The 16464-nt window shown below is 36.3% G+C and overlaps 1 protein-coding gene across 3 annotated transcripts in view; it reads left to right on the top strand.

Annotated features, from left to right (window-relative positions):
- The window catches only part of SLC12A7 (solute carrier family 12 member 7), a 79593-nt gene that overhangs the window by 6411 nt on the left and 56718 nt on the right, over positions 1-16464 (top strand). For all 3 annotated transcript variants that reach the window (XM_066557472.1, XM_066557481.1, XM_066557491.1), the window contains exons 2-6: positions 7588-7682; positions 9782-9904; positions 12385-12531; positions 13267-13321; positions 15548-15678. In XM_066557472.1, the coding sequence (XP_066413569.1) occupies positions 7588-7682; positions 9782-9904; positions 12385-12531; positions 13267-13321; positions 15548-15678 (551 nt within the window). The remainder of the gene's footprint in view (positions 1-7587; positions 7683-9781; positions 9905-12384; positions 12532-13266; positions 13322-15547; positions 15679-16464) is intronic.

The raw sequence follows: 16464 nt of genomic DNA, 5'->3' as shown, positions 1-16464 counted from the left end.
GAGGGCTAGCCTGATCCTTGGAGTAGTAGTGACGATTATACTTCTGTAAATAGCATTGACTGAGGCTGGTGTTAGAACACTGTATTTGATTTTCAGAGTTTGATTTTTTTTTTTGATGTTGTGTAACTTAAAACCTGTACAGAACGTTTCCACAAAAAAAGTTAGAAAAATGTTTTAGGAATTTTTTTGATTTTTCAAGAGAGAGGTTGAGATGATTTAAATAAGTATATTTACCTTCACAGGGAGAAAATACTGTAAGTGGTTAAATTTGGAAGCAGTTACTAGGATGTTAGACCTAGAAGTTTGAAATAACCAAATTTAAGTAGAAATATGGAACAATTTGAGATTTTTTTCAGTATCAAAACCCTTAAGCTTTACATAAATTAAGAGGGTTTTTTCTTATTTCAGTTCTGAAAACATCAAGAGATGCACTGCTTAAATTTCAATATGATTTTTTTAAAGTTATAGAGCTTAGTGATCAAATTAAATTCCTGAGCCTGCGGAAAGATGGGAAATTAGATTAGATAGTCAAATATTTTTGTTCTAATCTCCTGATCAGGCATCACAGTGCAAATTTAGGACCACTTAAATGATAGTTTCCTATCCTCTATCCTTTCTCTGCCACTTTCTCTATAACAAGACAGCTATAACATACATTTTTCATACCCTGCTACTTGTGATTCGGGAGTGGGGAAGGAGGCAGAGGTGGAATTGTTATGAATGCTAAGGAAGTTGTTTCTGTTTGAGTAATTGCTCATTCCTACATTGATTGTCTCTGGTGACAGCATATGCATTTATGTTCAATAGTTCAATTCTTATGAGGAGCAGTATGATATGGGGATGCAGAGTGGTGAGTAGTAAGTGTGAGAGGGAAATTGCAAAATTGTCACAGTTTGAAGGGACTTCTGGAGATCATGTTAGTCCAACCCCTGAATAAGAGGGCCACCTTATTGGCGAAGTTGGCGTCTGCATGTTTAAGCTCTACTGTTGGATTCTGGTTTACACTGTATAAAATGGGCCAGTTTGGATCAGCTTAGAAATTTTTACCTGTTAGCACACTTTAAAAGTAATCTACTTGTTGGTGTTTCTGAGGATCGCTACTCTGAAACTTCTGAAGAATATCAATTTGCACACCGTGCTGCCTTTTGTGTCTGTGACCAGCACTGAACTGTGATGTGCAAAAATTTTTACCTAAGAAGTTTTGTTTGGTGTGTGGAAGTGTTAATAAAAAATCATCTGATGACAATGTCAGAAAATTTAAGGCCAGAACAGCTCTGGTATAGTTTGTGATAATTTGTGTGGGTTACACTGCATTGGCATTTGGGGGACTAGTGTGTATGGGTGTGCACATTGTAATGATGTGTATCAACGCACTAAATATTATCTTGAGATATATCTCCTACCTTCTCTTCTTGTATTGGAATATAATCCCAATATTACAGGGGAGAACGTGCCTGAGCTCTTCTGGCCCTTGCTGCTTGGTCAGAGGCGGCAACTGTGGTGTTTTCACCTCAGAGACACCCCTGGCTGGCTATATGATGCCCTGGCTAGGCACTGGAACAAGTCCAGACAAGCAGGAATTCAGTTATTACCCCTGATGGAAAGGCTTTAGGCGAGGTGAAGAGGAAAAGGAGACGGATTCTGCTGGAAGGTTAATCCAGAGTTTGATTCCATGGTCACAGATCTCTGAATCTTGGTAACAGCTCCCAACAGAATAGCGACTGCATGGTCTCCGTGTCTTTTAAGCCCGGGGGCAGGGGGAGGGAAGGGATAGGTGAGCCACCAACCAGGTGGGAGGGGGGGAGTCTCAGGGGACAATGACACCTAGATGGGCCAATGACCCCAGGGCTGAGGGGCATCTTTTGAACTTCACCAACCAGACGATGCCCTTGCTGGAATGTTAAGCTTGACGGACAGCACTTAGCAAGGAGGCAAGGGGGCGGGGAAAGGAGAGGTTGGCACACCTGGGGGACTGGGATAGCTAAAACAGGAAAATGCTTCACACTGCAACATTCTTGTAGCTGTATGTCTTGTTTACAAAAAAAATGTCATTGCACCTAATTTCCATTCAGATACAATCACTCATCACAGTGCTTGAGTATATGTAGAAATCAAGAGTAGGATTTTTTACATGTCCCATCAACACAGCAAGTACCACACAGGCTTTTAGGAAAAGTACATTAGAGTGAGAGACAACTGCTCACTTTGAAAATTTTAAAAGGTTTATTAAGCCTTAACAAAAATACAACAAAAGGACTAAATAAGGAAAAAGTTGCAGCGCTGGGAGCTGCCTTCGTGGCTGCCTACCATGTCGCTGGTTCATCTTCAAGATGGATGCTCTGTCTTTTATACCCCTGGGGGTTGCATCAGCCAGCCCTGGCCCCTTCCAAAGTCTGTCAGTCAGCTCTTCTTTGCCGTTCATTGGTGGAGACTGCTTTCTTGTAATTTGATTGGAGGGTCAGGTGTTGTCATGTTGCACCCCCTTAGCAACAAGCTTTTCCATTCCCAACTGCCCCAGGTAAGGGGCACATGTGCTCGCCTTCTCTCTACCTGTCCTAGACAACCCAGGCTGTCTGATGGCAACAATACAGAGTAGATGGAAAAGGCAACTATGGGGAGAACAGAGGACATCTAAACGACATTAACATAATTATACAATAATAAAGCTTTTCTTAATTTTCACACAATATTCATCTCTCAATTGTAAGACCCAATCATCTCATTATCTATCTATAGCAATTAGTCATGGCTTTAGTTTGTCTACTGCTCCAGCAGTAAGCACAGAATTGTGCTCCAGCCCTGGGGTCATTGGGTTATAAGAACATTCCGTATCAGATTAAAAATTGTAATAATAATTTTTAGAGTAGGTACAAGGGTAGAAACATAATTTTTAAAACTTAGGCTTTGATGACTTAGTTGAGTGACATGGAGTATGATATCAACAGGCAAATTTTTTCTGTGTCAGAAGACACATGAAACATACCATAAACAAACCCAAAGGTTTTTTTTGGTTATTCTATTTTGCCTTTTTTGTGATCCAAAATGAAATACTAGTCTAGATTTAAGATTTTTGCCTGTAAACCCTCATAAACTGAGTTACTTTCAGAAATCAAGCAACAGAAATTATAGATTTTTGGAATGCTTCGGTTGCAGAAACTGGATTTCAGAAGAAATGCAGCTGAATGATATGACTGAAACTACATTGGAAGTTCTAATTTTTATTTTATGTTTCACTCAGCTCACACTTGAGAAGTGCTTAAACAGACACAATTTCAAAGAGACCTAAGGAAAAGGTGATTTGCTTGTCAAGCATTGGAATGGGCTGCCCAAGGAAGTGGCTGAGCCATCGTCCCTGCTGATGTTTAAAATATGTGTAGGTGTGGTGCTTAGGAACATTGTTTAGTGGTGAATTTGGCAGTGTTAAGTGTATGGTTGGTCTCAAGGTGCTTTTCCAACCTACATGATTCTGTGATTTGACTATCTTAAAGCTTCCTCATAGAGTTCAAGGGGATAGGGCTGAGATAAACCATAGATGGCTTAAGACTTACTAGTGAAATGAAGTTCTTATTGCTTTTGTGTTCCATGTAACCTCAGTAGAAGTAACTGAAATAGCTTTTTCTATTGTCCACTTGATGCATGAGGGGCAAGATTTACAGGATTTGTGAAAAGTGTTAATCCTGTCTTAATTTAATTCTGGTTTTCTAATGAATAATTTCTTTTCTATTGAATCTTCTTTTGAAGAAAGAATAAGCTAAAGATTGAGATAGTTTGTTTGGTTAATTTCACCACAGATGATGTCTGTGCATTGAGATTCTGAAACTAGTTCTTTCTGCTGAATGGTATAATACATGTCAGTTTGACTTACATGTTAATAAGATTCACTGTATATCTAAACATATTAAATAAGGATACTTCAAAAGGTGGTGGTTTTTAATTTGAAATAAAGGTGATTTTGTTGACAGCAGTGATGAAAACTCAAAGATGTTCATAGGTGTTTTTATGAATATATTAACAAAAAGAAGACCAAGGAAAATATATCCTTTCTTGGATGTGAAGGGTGACATTGTAACAAAGGATGAGGAAATCTGAGGTGCCTTTTTTGCCTAGTCTTCAACAGAAAGACCAGTTATCCTCATGATGACCAGCCCTTGGAGCTGGTAGAGAGAGATGGGGAGCAGAACTGACCCACTATAATCCAGAAAAAGTAGTCAATGATCCACTGAGCCACTTAGACACTCACAAGTGTATGGGGCTGGGTGAAACCCACTAGAGTGTACTTGGGGAGCTGGCAGAAGAGATTGCCAAGCCTCTCTCTATCATTATTGTTAGTCCTGATAAACTGGGGAGGTTCTGGACAACTGGAGGTTAGCCACTGTGGTACATGTATGAGGTTCAGTAAGGCAAAATGCCAGGTCATGCACAACAACCCCATGCAACTTTGAAGGCTGGGAGAAGAGTGGCTTGAAAGTGGCTCATCAAAATAGGACCTCGGAGTGCAGGTCAACAGCTGATTGAATATGCGCCAGTGGTGTGCCCAAGTGGACAAGAAGGCCAATGGCATCCTGGCCCCTATTGAAAATAGCGTGGCCAGCAGGACTAGGGAAGTGATTGTTGCCCTGTACTTGGCACTGTTAAGGCCACACCTTGAGTTTTGTGTCTAGTTTTGGGCCCCTTTCTTCAAGAAAGATATTGAATTGCTGAGCGTGTCCAAAGAAGGGCAATGAAAAGGTCTGGAGCACAAGTCTGATGTCAAGTGGCTGAGGGAGCTGGGGTCATTCAGCTTGAAGAAAAGGAAGCTCTGGAGATACCTTATCACTCTCTATAAATACCTGGAAGGAGTTGTAGTAGAGTATAGGGGTTGGCCTCTTCTTCCAGGCAACTGGCAATATGGCTAGAGGAAATGGATTCAGGCTGCACCAGGATAGGCTCAGGTTGGACATGATGAAGAATTTTTTTACTGAAAAGGTGGTTAAATATTGGAATGGACTGCCCAGGGAGGTGGTAGAGCCACTATCCTTGGGGGTGTTCAAGAAATGACTGCATGTTGCACTTAGTGCTATATTAAGATGGCATGGTAGTGTTCAAAGTTTGGACCTTATCTTAGGGCTCTTTTCCAATCTTAATGCTTTTATGATTCTATGGTCCTAATGATTTTATAATTGTAGAAGTAGTCAACAAACTGCAGATGACAGACTACTTGTCAGTTTGCTTTTTTGGTCACTTTTTCAGTGTTGATTCTCTTTCAAGTGAAGGTAAAATAATATTTGACATGATCAGCATTGCCTATCAAATTGCTGTGCCAAACATACACAAATACAAAAAGAAAACTGTGTTAGAGAAACAGGAGTTTATTGCAGTCTGTCACTACCAGACTATTTTGAAGACTATTATCAGAAAACTTTAAAATAGGCAGAATATTGGTTGTAAGCACTGAAATAGGTTTCCTGTTCTTCAGATCCTAAGTTCTGTATTTTCCCATTTGAAGCCTGTCAGGTGCGTTTAACAAGACTTTTGTTAGAGATGCTGTGCTCTTTTTCATATTGGAGTAAAGCCAAGTAACTCTGTTTAGAAATAGAAACATATAACGGACAGCTTCACAATTCTCCAATCTACAATTTAAAATACTGTATAGTGCTGAGGTACTGAGTTTTATGTCCAGAACTGGTTAGCCAAAATTCTAGTCTTCAACTTCAGAATTATGAATACTGATTAACTTTTTTTTTTATTTTTGCTACCTTTTTGGTGTTTAGATTAGTCTAATGATAACCACTGAAAGAGTAACTCCAGTGACATTATCATCTATATGAAGGCAAAACAATAATTGAAATTTCCCAGCTCACTTTTTGAAGAGTAATCCTCTCGGAAGGGATTGGAAGTACCCTGAAAGGAGTACCAATATTTAGTTAATAATTACAGGTACCAGATGTCAGTTGGTGAGAAAATCAATAGAAGTAGGGTCTTGGCAAGACTGAAATCAAGCAACCTTATTTTTATTTTAACTTGGGAACATACCTTTTAATGAATGGCTTATTCATTAAACTTCAGCAGAAATAATGGGTGATTTCAGGAATGGAGCTAAAAGAAAAACAACATTGCAAAAATCTTGGAAAGAAAATGCAATGTCTTGAGCAAGAAATCCAAGTGCTCATATGCTTTAGCAAAATGGTAAGAGAAATCAGGATGTATTTGTTTTAGGGCAGAGTTGCTCTTTTGTTGTCTGTGAAAAAGCTAATTGAATCTTTCTTTAAAGTACAATGGAGCCCATTAATGCCAATTTCTCAGATAATTTTGTGTGAAATCAGCATGTTCCATATACTGTGAAACATCTCAAGGTGTTAGTTCATGAGGGAGATTCTTTTGTTTTAACAGTGTTCCGTCTGCTGACCTTGCATTAACCTTGGTTGGAAGAGTGGTGCCTAACCAGGCTGTAGGACTTGAAGTAGTGAGAGACCAAATATATAATGTAGAGAAACAGAAAAATGAAAGTTGGAGGATGTGGATAGAAGGAAGTATATTGGATGTGTGAATTCATCGCCATTTCTTCTCTGGACTGAGGAACTAATTTTAAAGCCCTAATTTTTAGGACAGTTGTTATATTCTGTGTCTCTTATAATAGTATGTGATTTCTATGTCATGATACCAATAACTATAGTGATACTGTGGAGAGTGGTAGGAAATTAGTGGTGGGAAATCCACAGTCCCTCTTATGTTTGAGGGACTGAGATATATTTCTGTCTGGTTTACAACCAAGATAATATGTTGTGCTGAGACTAGTGTACACATTTGCCAGGGCTTTCTTCTAGGATTTCATGTGGGGAGCAGAGGGAGGAGACAGGGGAAAAGAGTACAGCTTGTTCTCTAACTGTTCCTTAATTTTGTAGTGGAAAGACTGTAGGTGCTATTGCGGTCATCTGTGCATATAAGGGCAAAAGGGCACACAGGCAAAGTGGTGCAGGCAAGGACTTGAGATTATTTGGAAATGCCAGGGTTGTGACGGTATCAGCATGTCATAGGTTTTGTAGTTTGTCGGCTGTAAGGCAGTGAAAGTAATGCTGTATTTTTTGAGAGGTGTGCCAGAGCAGGTCAGTAGAGCTACAGGTTAATGCAATTTCTATTTCAATAAGGAATAGATTAAGTACAACATGTCATGGAAGGTTCCCCACAACCTTTACAAAGTAATTCCTTTTGCGTTTCATAAATTCCTACCTCAACTAACTGGAGATTTTTTGAGGGAGTCAGTAAAGTAATAAAAAGGTTAGCTGGAGGGCTATTTTATTCTATACTTAAAACCTTTATGTGTAGTGCAATTATCAAGTGTTTTTAGAGAAACTAGAAAGGGTAGGTGAGAAATCAGTATGTGTGTTAAAGAGTAATAATGATGAAACACTATACCAAGATTAGACTGTTAAACTAGATCTCCTTAAATGTTTAACATCCACATGTCTGAGATCAAAACTGGGTTTGCAGCAACCTGTGGTCTTATTTAGAACCAGCTCTTACCAGAGTCTTCTGACTATTCCTTTTATAGTACAATGTATCTTTTTTTTTTTTTTCCTCTTGTTTTTAATTGTGTTACTTTTCCGCTAGGGGATGGGATTGCCAGGGAAAGTAGTCCATTTATTAACTGTGCAGAACTGGGCAGAGGAAGCATGTATGAAGGAAGGAATATGGCCCTCTTTGAGGTAAGTTAAATACACCAAAAACATATTTCACCTTTAATGGAGATGAGCAATCACCTGTTTACTTTCTGTCTTAAAATTTAGTGGCAGGGAAAATGAGTTTTAATAACTTTTTCATAGTTTGGTTCCTGCTAACATTCCATTTCAGTGGATTTGAATGGTATATAGGCAAGAACAGTAAATATTGGTGTGCATAAATGTGAAGATATGAAATAAGTCTTCGTGCATTTAAATTTTTTGGGCTATGATCTTGACACTGTTAGACAAAGCTACTGGAAGTCAAATGTATTTTTTAAAGAAAGCAGTATTCAGTTTTAAGAGGATTAGCAAAATAATTTGTTCAACGGGGGAATTTTTGTTAAACAGCAAAGCTAAAAAACAAATTTGCAAGCCAAATTTACAAGCCAGTTGTATTGTCCAACTACAGTGTAGAGCACACCATAGCAATTTCTAATGTAAATATCTATTTATTAATGGACATTTCATACCTTTTTAATCAACTGAATTATTACAATCAAATTACTGGAAAAAGTGTATTAATTGAGTACTTTTAAGGGCCACTTTTGCAATTAAGTAGTATTTCTAGTAAAAACCTTAGTTGCTGTGCTCTAGCAGCATCAACTAGTCTTACTCTGATGCTTGCTGTTAACAAAAACAAGGTGCTTCCAACATTGTTTAGCCACCTTGTTGCATTCTTCTCAATTTTTTCTTGTTGTTCTCTTACATTTCTCTCTTCTTCCTTTCAAATATCTTTGCACAGGGGACATGGTTTTTCATCTCACCTGTGCATGACCCAAATAATGTATATTTACTATTTTTCACTGTTTTAGAGAAAATTTTGCTTAGGATCAAACTAATGTTGATCATTAATTGTCTTTTTGTCATGTATGCAATATCTTAGTATTTTTTGACAGGAATGATGGTAATAAAGTTCTGTCATTGAATTTTTCTCCTTCAAGCTCTATTCCATAAAGCCATTTCTAAAACTTTATGTGGTTCAAATTAGTTGCTGTATTCCTCAGTGATGATAATTTGGCCATATCTGCTTTTTGTTCCGAATCTGTTATTTTGACACATGGCTCACATTAAATCAAGTGATATAAAACCATTATTTTTACGTATCTCAAGTTATAGATATTGCTGTTAACAATATCGCATTGAAAGCCTTCTAGTGACTGCATCACTGCTGGTGTTGTTGTGGTGAAATTTTTTGATACTATGTATGTTTCAGAGTAAGTTTTCTATAATCTTGTTTTTCTTGTGTTTTCAGATGTGAGAATTGTATAAACTGTTAAAAAGAAGTTTGACTATTATGACCATTATCATTACCTAATCTCCCATACTTTACTTCTTGTCTGTGTTTGTCACCCTGATCTCTTGTCTTCTTTCCAGTGTTCAAGATTTTGTATTTAATTGAATTCTCCTGGATCCATTTTTCTTGGAATTCTAATGCTGTGTATTCTTCTGGATTGTATGATATGTTTTAGCATGCTTTTGTTTTGTAGCAGTAAAGAAAGATGGGCTGACTTCTGTGTCAGGTGCTATTACATATGTGCAATTATATGTAATAGATGTGTGGGTATTTTCAACAAGTTAACACTTTGGAAGTAGTATGCCTGGTATAAGAAAATATGTAAGCCTGCAGCACTAGACTTCAGAGAGGTACTTAAGTACTTTGGTGATTGAGAAATCATTTGAAGTCACTTTCTAAACACAAGCAAGGTGCTGGAAAAACTCATGTGCTGGAAAAACTCAAATGACTCAACTCTACCAATACAATCCACTAAAGACTGTGCTGTGATGAAAATAGATTTTTAAAATTACAGTGGAATTTCTCTAGGTTTTCCTTATATTTGAGCTGCATATTGTAAGGTAACGTAAAAATATTAAAGAAATGGTGCAACATAGCCATGTAGAGTTAAACTTCTAGAAAGAATAGAACCCTCTTGTTGGTTGAAAGCTGACTGGTATTCTGTCATGCTAATTTTTTTATTTGGCTGAATCAGGGCTGACCTATTGAGTATGTTTGAAGCAGTATCATAAAATGATGACTTAAAAAGAAAATTTATTTAATAAATGCAGTATTCTTCAAAACCCAACAGGAAGAAATGGATAGTAACCCCATGGTGTCATCTCTTCTGAATAAACTAGCAAACTACACTAATCTGACTCAAGGAGTGGTGGAACATGAAGCAGATGAAGACAGCAAACGAAAGGAAGTGAAGGTATTTAGATTTCTAATAATTTATCGAGATAAGAAGTGCATTTTTCAACCTGAAAAGTGAATATGTGGACACCTAAAAATGGGAGTGAGGTTTGTAATACCATGTTTAGAATTGAAGCATTTTTGCAGGACTTGTGTTAATTTGATGTTCTTGTTAGCATGTTTTAGCAAAACTGTGCTGTAAAACCCGTAGATAAAACATGTGCAAAGCTAGGATCTGAAACATGGAGTATACCCAGTTTTTTCTTCTTTCTTTTCTTCTTCCTTGTGACTAGTGCAAGCATCAGTACCTGTTACCTACCTCTAATAAGCATGCAGTAGGACTTTTTGCAGGTTTATTGATATATTTTAACTGCCTAGGTTTTTAGGTAGTTATATTAAGGCAAATTTGAGATGAAACAGATCACTCTTTTAATTCTATAAGCATATTTGCACCTCTTAACATGGTATTAGTTTTTTTGAGTAGCTGTCTTAGTTTTGTGTGTTGGAGTAAGTATTTTTAAAACTTAATGGATGAATTCCAAGAAAACACTTTGTCACAAACATCAAAAATATTGTACTTGGGGGAGGGGAAGTCATATGCTCTGTGTGACACATTGCTAAACACACTTGCTAGAAGTGAACTGAATTCATCAAGGGTTGTCTGTCTACTGGATACCCAAAATGTGTATTTGTGTCTGTAGAAGTGGAATGTATGCAACAGTTGGAGTCTGCAGTGGCATGTTGGATTGATCCCTCTGTTAGCAGAGGCTGATTTTGAAGGAGAAAGCTTGGAATAAAGCATGTGACCTGACAGAGTATAAAAACATATAGGCAAGGGAAGAATGATGACCTGCATGGTGAGCATGGTGACTGAAACTAAGAAAATTAAGGTAGATGCTGGGAAGAGACAGTGCTGGGAGTCACCTGTCTGTGTAGGAGAAGGGGTCCTGCTACTGAATTTACATGCCGAGCTATGAAGAAAAGAGGAGAAGTATATGAGAATGAGAAAAAGGAAAATGAGCACAGAGCAGAAAAGACAGAGATAAAAATATGTTTGAAAATAAGGTTAGAACAGCAGCTCATTTGAGTGGAATGGAGCTTTTGAGTGGAAGTTGGTACCAGGACAGTGGGCAAGGGTCAGGGATAAAGGCCAGCTGTTTGTTTAATTTTTTCCTTATCCTGTATTTGTTCATGGGTGTGCTTCTTTCTGTTTGTCTAGTTGTGCTTGATCTATATTTGTTTCATCTCATCTGAAGATAAACTTCAGATGTGAGAAAAGTAACAGTGATCTTCTCACACTTTCCTTACTGTGAACCCCTTTGTCTGTTCAGCAGCTGTGTAGAGGTTTTTGTCAATGCAGCACCATATTACTCCCTCTGGAGCTGACTATGAACAAATGAACATCATGCCCTCGCTTGCAGTTGATCTTGTTTGTGCTCCATGTGGTGGCCTGATAACACAAGTTTTATATATGTATCTTAATTTAATTTCTGAAATTGTGATAGTTAAGTAGTAGCCTGTCAGAGTAGCATTTTAATAGTGTGATTGAGACAGTGGAGCTGATGCTGCACATGGATATCGCTCAAGATGCTAAAAATAAAAAATGTAGTCTAAATGGCATTCTATGGTTTCTTACAAATACTTGGAAATTTAGAGTTTTCTTAATAATTTTGGTAACTTCCAAAGCATCAATGCTTGCTTATTTATTTAAATCAATTGCCATTTTTCACAGCCCAGGTTGTGATTTAAGACTATCTTGTGTAACTGGAAAGCTACTGTGTATAACTGTTGATTTTAACTAGAGTATTTCAAAGCCTGTTTTCTCTTCATAAGTGTAGAAGACTGAAACTTTAGTGATGAAACCTGAATGCTTTTGTGTATGTCTTGACCTATGATGATCACTAGCAAATAAAAAGTGCACATATACTATGTTGTGACAGGTTTTGCAGTTTTTGAAAAAAAGAAATTGTAGTCAGCTCTGCATTACTTCACGCTCTGTCTTAATACCTTGAATGTCTTTTTTTAAAATTGAAATTACTATTGAATATAATTTTTTGTGCCAGCTGTATGGCAATTTGTGATCAACTTTTTGCAGAATATAAATGATATTTTGATTATGGCAGTAATTTATCTTTAACCTCTAACTTTAGCCTGTAACTGGTATTTCTGAAAAAGTTTGTAGTGTTATGATCAACAGATGAAGGGCCATCCTATCCCTATCAAGGTGTCATACTAATTTCTGTGGTATCCCTATCAAGGTGTCATCCTAATTTCTGTGGAACAAGAGAGTTTGTTATCACAAATAGTTTTCTCTCTTTTCAGGAATTTTTCTTTATAAATAGCACATGAATATTTGCAAAGCTGGACACTCCGAAGCTACCATTCATTTTCACTTGGCATTTGTTCATGGAGCATTTGTGATAAGTGTTTGTGGAATAAAGTGTTTGTAGATTTAAATTTTTTAGTGCAAAGGAATTGATGTTCTCACTTTGTTTCCAGGGTCCACGAATGGGCACCTTTATTGGTGTATATCTTCCCTGTTTGCAAAACATCTTGGGAGTTATCCTTTTCCTGCGTTTAACATGGATTGTAGGAACAGCTGGAGTTCTTGAGTCTTTCATCATTGTGTTCATGTGTTGTGCTTGTGTAAGTTAACCTTATTTTATTTCTTTTTTAAACTCCTGTCCAAATCCTCTGTTGAAAGAGTACTGACGCCTTCTAATGTATGAGTATCAGGGAAAATATAACCATATTTAATCATACTGGTAAAATTGTACTGATATTTAACCAATATGGTTCAATTGAGAGAAATGGGTTATATATATAAGCAGTGGGTGTCACGTGTCAGTCTAACCTGTATGGACATTCTTTTGAGTTGATCAAAGTAAGCTTTTATTTAAAATTTTATATAAGTTTTATTAAATCAGCCTTTGGCAAATATTTCATTATTAACTTAGAGATCTGAACTGTTCTGCTTTTTTCAACTTTAGAACAAACTGAATAATAAACTACAAATCAAACCCCACAGCATTGCATCCATAAAGAAATTTTTTAGAATAATAGAATACATTTTTACTAGATGTTGTCATAATAATGTTACAATTAGTTTTCACTACTTTTTAATTTGAAATGATGAACATACTATTTTAAGTATATGCAATGGTCTATATTCTTCCAGTTCTTTAAAGACTGTGTCAAGTGTAAGTTAACTAAATCTTCTGCCTGAAAAGTTGAGTACTTGAGTTGCATGGATATCCCAAATTAAACATCTTGGGGTGAAAAAAAAATCTAGTTACACTTGATTACTGTTTTGCCCAATCTTTAAAAAAAAACCTCCAAAACTCTGGTATTTTAAATTTCCTCTATTTCATCTTTCCACAGACTATGCTAACTGCAATTTCAATGAGTGCTATAGCAACAAATGGTGTAGTTCCAGGTAATGAAGAATTCTATCTTACATGGCAAATTCTTAAATAATGGAAGTTTAAATCTGGGATAAGAAATTCTTATCATTCTCAAATATCAGAAGTAATGCTTTTGTATCAAATGCATTTTTTCTTTTAATTGATTTTATAAATAACTTTTTAATGTGAGATGCAGTCTTTAAGACTGGTTCTTCTGGGAATTACAATCTGCAGCACATCTTTGTCATCAGTCATTTGATCCTATTTTAATCAAAGATAAGATGTTATAAATTGAATTAATGGAGACTGGTCTTCACACAAAGCAAATTTCTTTACAAATAAGGGTACTACTTTTCTCTCTCCTGAATTTTCCTATTTTCCAGCTAAACCCTGGAGTTAGATATCTTGTTTTCTGCAAGAATAGTAACTGGTTTCATGGCAAAAATGTTTTTCTGCATAAACACTCTAGGTTCTGCCCATCTCAAATTTTCAGGATAGATTGATAAATTGATTTGGCTTCATAAAGTAAGAGGATTTTTTTTTAGTTGCAAAATCAATTAGCTCTTGAAGCTCTTACCCTTTTTAGTTTCTCAGCACAATAATTGATAGTTCTGGTGTTCAGATATTGGTATGAACTCTGAACTTAAAGTGAAGTTGTTGGGCTATAATAATAGTAAAAGCTATAATTTGTGTAGGATGTAGAGTAATTGTATAATAATTGTATTTCATGGATCCAGTACCATATATGAAATAAAAATCAATAGACAATTTTGTTTAAAATACTCCTGTTTTATAATAAAATTGAGTTATTCAAATCAGTGCTCAGATAACTAAAATGTTCTGCTGTATTCTCCCTCATATTTTTAAAGTTCATTTTAATGGTTTTGTTTAACATCTCTCACAGACTTTGAAGCCTGCAGTTCTTACATGAGACAGGTCTTAATTTTCACTTTTTTTGTTGTTGGTGCCAGTTTCTTAAGAGAAATTGTGCTTGTCCTGAATATATGGAGAAGGCAGAAAGCACATATAAGAACCCAGGACTGAAGGAGACCTAAGCAGCGGAGTCCTTTATTTTGCCTTTATATGCAAGAGCATTCATTATATTTAGTAAAAGGATTGATGATGCATCATAATATCTTTCTTAGTTTCTCATTCATTCATATTGAAAACACTGAAGTCTGTGGAACAGACTGTGCAGGTGAATGGTGGAATCACCATCCTTGGAAGTGTTCAAAAAACAAGGAGGTGTGGTGCTTAGGAACAGGGTGTAGTGGTCGACTCAGTAGTGTTAGGTCAATGATAGGACTTAATGATCTTGGAGGTCTTTTCCAACTTTAGTGATTCTATGAAAAACAGCTTCAGACTCTTCACACTGATATATGTTATTTAAAATTGCACACATCTTTCCTCTGTCTGTTTCTTCCCACAAGCAGGACAAAAATCATTAATTTAAGAGTAGATGGAGAGGGAACCAGAGAGAAGAGTTTGCCTTGAGGGAGTTGGTTGACATTCTAAAAGAAACAGATGAGCTTGAAATTTAGAGCCTTATTAAAAGGCAAATAGTGCAATGGAAATAGGATGGTGGTGGTGTAGTTTATGACTTAAAGAAAGATGATGCATACGTATGGGAAGTAAGAGAGAAGAATTGAAGGACTCAGGGTAAAAGTGAATATTTTATATGTGGACAAGAAAAAGCAATCCCTTCCCAACACCTTTAAACAGTACTAAAAAACTGTGAACTGTACTGAAAATGGCTATGGTTTAGTATACAGAAAATAGAAAGAATCAGTAGAAAATAATCTGTTTTGTCCTTGTCTCATAAAGCAATTATTTTGGAAATTTATTGTTTGATGGGGAACAGCTTAAGGTTAGAAGCTAAAAATTCATTCATACCTATTTATACCTGTATATCCTTTTCTAATTTACTTCTGTTTAGCTTGTGGAATTTTTCCTCTTCTTTCTTTGGTCTTTGCTTTCTATTCCACAGACAATGCACATGGGGATATTAATCTTGAAACGTGCATTCTAACTATCTAGATGGTATAGACATTGGTTACAGTCTTGTCATGAGTATGTCAGTGGAGAAACATGCAGTGGTTATCTTGATTATGTTGACTGATGAATGATTCAAATTTTTGTTCTCTACTGCCATCCTTAATCTGAAGTACTGGAGGTGTTTTGTTTGTTTGTTTTGTTTTATTTCTTTGGGGTTTTTTTGTTTTGTTTTGTTGTTTTGTTTTGTTTTGTTAAATTCACAGCTGGAGGCTCTTACTACATGATTTCAAGATCTTTAGGGCCAGAGTTTGGTGGAGCAGTGGGACTTTGTTTCTACTTGGGTACAACCTTTGCAGGAGCAATGTACATTCTTGGTACCATTGAAATTTTATTGGTAAGTACTAGTCTCTATTAAGACTAAATGTATTTGGGCTGTTTCAGGATATTGCTGATGAATTTTCTTAATGGTCTAAAATGCATTCTAGTTTGGTGATCGTTAATGTTTTTATACTACATTTTAGGATGTTGATATTTATTCTTACTCGTGACTATTTGAGGAAGTTAAATTCTTATCAGTAATACAAAAATAAATTAAATGCTATTTGATGTATGTTTATTTTATATAATTTGCGAACCAAGCAGAAATCTTCTCTTTCCAAATAATAGGTGGAAAGCATTACCAAGGTAACACACTGCTGCATAATGAAAAGTTGTGGAGAACATGAAGGGCATATCTGTGATGAGGCAATAATAATCAATCACACTTCCTCATTTCTGAACTACTGGCTTTGAATTTTCATATATTTGCAAAGATGCTGTGGAATTCTGCCTGTGTGGCAGTGGCCTGGCTACTATGGCTTTGTTCATCCAGGAGGGGCCAATAATTGGTCATCAAATCAGAAACTGAAGATATGAACAGGAGATACTTAAGAATTATTTCTTGTTACTTACTATGATCCATGTAATCAAATCCAGGGTTTTTTTACATTTAAATTAGAGATAGTATTCACTAATGCTTGCTTGTGTGATCTGATCTGTCTTATCTGTCTTGCTTGTTGTCTGATCTACAGCAGTAACACGAGCACATGTTCCATTGTGGATTGAATTTGGTGCACTGTTCTCCCTATTAAGAGGGTCATGCTGGGTTTGTGTTGCTGATAAAAATGTACAAGATCTAGCT

The sequence above is a fragment of the Molothrus aeneus genome, chromosome 1 (genome assembly GCF_037042795.1).
Source record: "Molothrus aeneus isolate 106 chromosome 1, BPBGC_Maene_1.0, whole genome shotgun sequence".
NCBI lineage: Eukaryota > Metazoa > Chordata > Aves > Passeriformes > Icteridae > Molothrus > Molothrus aeneus.
This window is presented reverse-complemented; position numbering and strand designations above follow the sequence as displayed.